Source organism: Orycteropus afer, unplaced genomic scaffold (genome assembly GCF_000298275.1).
Source record: "Orycteropus afer afer isolate SDZICR_OR568_19922 unplaced genomic scaffold, OryAfe1.0 scaffold00104, whole genome shotgun sequence".
In the NCBI taxonomy this organism is placed as follows: Eukaryota; Metazoa; Chordata; class Mammalia; order Tubulidentata; family Orycteropodidae; genus Orycteropus; species Orycteropus afer.
Genome location: NW_006921691.1, coordinates 8,408,645 through 8,413,772, shown reverse-complemented (window position 1 = coordinate 8,413,772; position 5,128 = coordinate 8,408,645). Strand labels below are relative to the sequence as shown.

At 36.7% G+C, this 5,128-nt stretch overlaps 1 protein-coding gene across 1 annotated transcript in view; it reads left to right on the top strand.

Moving 5' to 3' along the window:
- Positions 1 to 4,873, top strand: part of POC5 (POC5 centriolar protein) — a 42,120-nt gene extending 37,247 nt beyond the window's left edge. Inside the window, exons 10-11 of the mRNA XM_042781316.1 lie at positions 890 to 1,066; positions 4,730 to 4,873. Of these exons, the coding sequence (XP_042637250.1) occupies positions 890 to 1,066; positions 4,730 to 4,873 (321 nt within the window). The remainder of the gene's footprint in view (positions 1 to 889; positions 1,067 to 4,729) is intronic.
- The last annotated feature ends 255 nt before the right edge of the window (positions 4,874 to 5,128 follow it).

Sequence of the window (5,128 nt, the reverse complement as noted above, 5' to 3'; positions counted from 1 at the left end):
TCCAACTAAACAAAAGACAGGCATATGAGTTGAACATTTACCTCAAGTAGAACATTTACCTCAAGTAGATACACTCCTTGGAGAGAACAATCATTGAGAAAGAAGGGCTGCTTATGCACAGGGAGACAGCTCAGGGGGCAGGAGTGCATGGAGGGATGGACACAGGGCAAAAGTAATTATGGGGAGGAAGTGGGAGGGGAGCTGTTGCATTGTGGTAAACTGTGGTCAATGTCATGAGACAAAGTATATGTGGACCGCTGTATGGAAAGTAAATTTGCTCTGTAAACCTTCACCCAAATCACAATTAAAAAAAAAAAATTAAAAGGGTTTATAAAACAGTTTAGTAATGGTTGCCAGAAGTTAGGGTGTGGGAGAGGGGATGGGTGTGAGACTATGAAAAGATAGCAGGAGGGAGATCTTGTGGGTGGAGTGGTTCTGTATCTTGGCTGCAGTGATAGTCACCTGAATCTGCACATGATAAAATGGTATAGGTCTGTGCACAGCCTTATACCAATATCAGAAGTCCTGGTTTTGATGTTGTATTATAGTATAATTATAGAGACTGGAATCACTGCAGGAAACTGGGTGAATTGAATGCACACAACCTGGCCATACTATATTTGGAATTCCCAATGAATCTGTAATTATTTCAAAATAAAAAAGTTTTTAAAAAAAAAGTTCACAAAATCCTATGAAATAATGTACTAACATAAAAAGTTTTGGGGGTGTTTGGCTTTAGTTTGGGGTTTCTTTCTCATTGTGTAAAGTGTTATTTTTTTCACTTTAAAGTTTGTTGAATATATTTATTTTCTTTATATTATAGAACCAAAAGTACTATCAGTTTTGCTGTGGATTTTCCACCCACTGGATATTTCTTTACTTTTTTTAGTACATGCCAAGAGTTGTGACATCTGCACAACAGAAAGCTGGAAGAACAATTACAGCCCGAGTCACGGGGAGATGTGATTTTGCTTCAAAAAATAGAATTAGTAGCGGTTTAGCTATCATGGGAGTTTCTCCTCCCATGAGCTCAGTTGTTGTGGAAAAGCATCATCCGGTCACAATGGTGAGTCCACATTTGATGACCTTTTGTCAAAAATGTTTTTTCCTGAGAGTTTGTAGACTAAAAAACACTTAAAAGACATGTTGGGGAGGGGGATCAAAATTCATGATTACTGGTACTTGTTTTGCTTTTTACTATTGTAGCTTTTATATGTTTATGATCATCAAACCTGCTCTAAATCTACCTTTCCTTTGCAGGAAATTAATCTTGGAAACATTACTTCTTCCAAATAATGTAAAAATTATCAAATATAAAAAGTAACCCAGTGTGTCAGAGGCCATATGGGCAAAATATATAAATGATTTCTCACTAATTTGAAAAAGAGACAAAAAATGTTTGTGTAGCAGGTGTTTGAATACAAAAAAACACTTGCCTGCTTTTTGAGTTTTTAATTCTACCCTTTTTTTTCCCCTCCTAAGTCTTCTCCTTTTCTTAAAACAATCATCAGTGTATTTCTAGGTTCTTGGGTTTTTTGTTAAATTTTTATTGTGATTTCGGTGAAAGTTTACAGAGCAAATCCATACAGCAGTTCATACACATTTTGTTTCATAACATTGACTGCCATCCCCACAAGGTAACAGCTTTCTCCCCACTTCCTTCCTGTAGTTACCTCTTGCCTGTGTCCTTCTTTTCTATGCATTCCTGCCCCCTAAGCTACCTCCCTGTACAAATACTGCCCTTCCTTCCTCCCACGATTGATCATTCTAAGAAGTATATCTGCCTAGTAATGTTCACCCTATATGCCTGTCAATGTTTGGCTGGAAGCTATGGGAGTAAGTTCAGTTCCAGGCTTGAAGGGTAACTAGGGGCCATAGTCTCGGGGATCTTACCAGGCACTATAACACCAGTAAACCTGGTCTTTCAGTATATTTCTAGTTTTGTTTGTTTTTTTTTAAATGTTGGCAGTAAGTTCTTGTGATGTAAAGGAAGCTGCATGGAATTTGAAGCAAAAATGAAAAAGCCTGAGTTAGTGTCCCAACTTTGCTACTTACTGCCTTTGTGATTATACACAGATCAAGTAAAATATTTGAGCCTCCATTTTCTCTTCTGTAATGGGAGTGATAAAGAGAGGGTTGTTGTCAGGATTCAGAATTAAATGAGATAATGTGAAAATTAAGTGAGATATGTAAAGGCGCTTTGTAAATTGTAAAACCATAAGCTAATTTAACTTACTAGAAGTTAGTAGAGAAAGTACGTGGGATCTCTTTATATTGTTTTTTACAACTGCATTTGAATGAACAACTCAAAGTTTAACTTAAAAAAAAGTTATTAGAGCAAATTCCTAAGAGAAACTGATTGATTTTTAAATGGAATGCCTTGTATACAAATCCTCAAGGTTAGACAGTGTTCCTGTGTACTTACTATGTCAAGGTATTAACAAAAAAGGTATATGGATGATTTTGAATCTTTTTCTTCACTGCCATCAAGTCAGATCCTACTCACAGAAACTCCTCCTTGGGTTTCCGAGGCGTTATCTCTACGGAAGTAGATTGCCCAATCTTTTCGAGGAGTGGCTGGTGGTTCAAATCCACTGGTAGCAGTCAAATGCCTTAGGCACTACGCCACCAGAGTTCCTTGGCCTGTGGTACTAGATGACTAAACCAAGAGAAGCCAGAATGGTACATATGACCGTAGTAAGGTAAAAGACCAGAGATGGAGGCACAAAGTCCGGTTAGAGGACATGGAGGCAACCCTGAATGTCCATAGATGATTTTTCTATACATTTTTGTATTCGTAGGATTAGTTATCAAAAGTGAGGAGAAGTAGATCCATTTGTCATCAGCACATATATATAAAAAGATAGAGACTGAGGTTAAGAAGGAATAAAGAGGGCACATGTGTATTGTTTATTTTTAATTTACATAGTCTTTTGGTTTTGTACAATGATAGGAGTTTATATTTTACAGAAGGAAAATCAAGGAACTGAAAACCTGAGAGCGTTTTTAATATATTTATCTTGCAAACTGCCATTGCTTGTTCAGTATGTACTGTACTTCTGTAGAAATTGATATGTATTATATAGCCATAAACCGCATCCAGTATTACCTAATTTGGATTATGTAATGGATACAATGGCAGTCCTATGTCTTCTTTAAAATTTTTTCCAAGGAATGGAGGTCTAGACTACCATAAAATTGGTATCAATAAATCGAGAGTCTGATTGCAACACATTAGCACCATCTGCTGGACAACTGCTTGCTTCTAGCGTTACTTCATTCTCTGTGTTGAGTAGGAATTGACTCTATGGCAGTGGGTTTTTGGGGTTACTGCGATTGGTAACTTTAATCTCTTTCTACATTTCCTCTTACCTTTCCTTCCCAAGGAGAAATAGTTCTTTTGATAGAGTCAGATTTTTTGTTGTTGTTATGTGCCCTCGAGTTGTACCCGACTCATAGTGACCCCTGCTTGGGTTTCCGAGGCAGTTATTACCACAGAAGTAGATTGCCCAACCTTCCTTCTGAGGAGTGGCTGGTGGGTTTAAACTGCCAGCCTTCTGGTTACCATCAAGTGCCTTAGGTACTACCACTTGCAAGAGTATCATCTGTTTTGAACGGTTACCCAGTAGTTTATGTACAAAGAAACATTTGTACAGAATGCTTTAAGAAAGATTGTTTTTTCCATTTCTCCAAAGAGTTGTTCTGTTATTTTGAAAGTAGAATTTGACATAAAGGTTTCATTCATTATTTAAACAAAAGCTGTATCTTTGAGTTTTTGAAATATGTAGTGAATGTTTTGATCAAATATCTATGTTTTTACTTCAAGAGTTTTTAAGATTTTTCTGAGAGAAAGACCTTAATAGAAATCTGTATGTACTAGTCAGTGACATGGAATGAAAACTTCACTGATAACAAATTCCGCCGCTGCTGGCTACTAAGAAGCTGTATCAGGTATAATACAGGAAAGCCTTGTCCTTAGGAAGATACTGAAAAACTAAGTCAATTGTGCCCTGACTTTAATGCTTCATTGCTTATGTTCCAAGATGTTCTCCTGAGCTCAGAAGTAATGTATATATCCTTTCCTCAACATGTTCCCAGTATCTAATTATTTCCTCTTTAGAAAGTTGAAGTCCATATCAGAGGACCACCAACCTCTGGCAAGACTTCTTGTCTGACCATAGAGGATTCAGTCAGATTTCAGTAATTGATAATAGCTCGTCTGAGAAACCAGGTGAAATATGGGGCTTTGCTTTACTCTAGTTTAAGGACCAGACTAGATTCTCAGGACTTCCCCTTGTGCCTCAGAATTGGACTCCATGTATCAATAGTTATATACAGAGAGAAGGAAGGTGGATGGAATGAAGGGATAACTTGAGGCTGACCCTTCTTCCAAACACCACAGAGTCCTTTTCTATACTTAGCCTCTGTAAACATTATAAGATTCCACTCGATTCTTCTTTGAGGAATGGCTCCCATGACTCTCTTTATGGTCCTCTGAAATAGAGCTCTACTATGAAATTATGATTGTTGAACACATCAGTCTTAACTGAGTGTGGATTCCTTATGGAGAAAGATCATATCTTATTTGTTTGGATGGCTATTTCATCCAACTCACTGCTTGTGTCTTCTGAGTGCTAAACTAATGGTTGTTGGGATAAATTATAGATGAAGTCATAATTAATATATATAATTTTGTGAGATTATTAAAGTAAATTTGTATCTTTTTCAGCAAACCATTCCTCAAGCTACTGCAGCAAAATATCCCCGGGCCATTCCTCCTGAGAGTGGTACCTCGGCGTCCAGATCTCTGGGAACCAGATCAACTCACACCCAGTCTCTTACAAGTATACAGTCCATAAAAGTAGTTGACTAGTGGGAGTGTGTTTTTATTGAGGTCTTTTGATTCCTCTGCTTTTACCAAGAATTAGAAGTCTTTCGTTTTAAAATTTTCCATATTCTTAGGACATTATGGATACATCATGTTCATCTTTTCAAAATTACAAGAGATTTTTGTCAAGTTCTCCCATACTTTGTAACTATATGTAGAAATTATTTTAATGTTATTTTTTTTTATTTATGCAATTAAGTAAAACTTTTTAAATTAAAAGAGTAACCAGACTTAATGTTT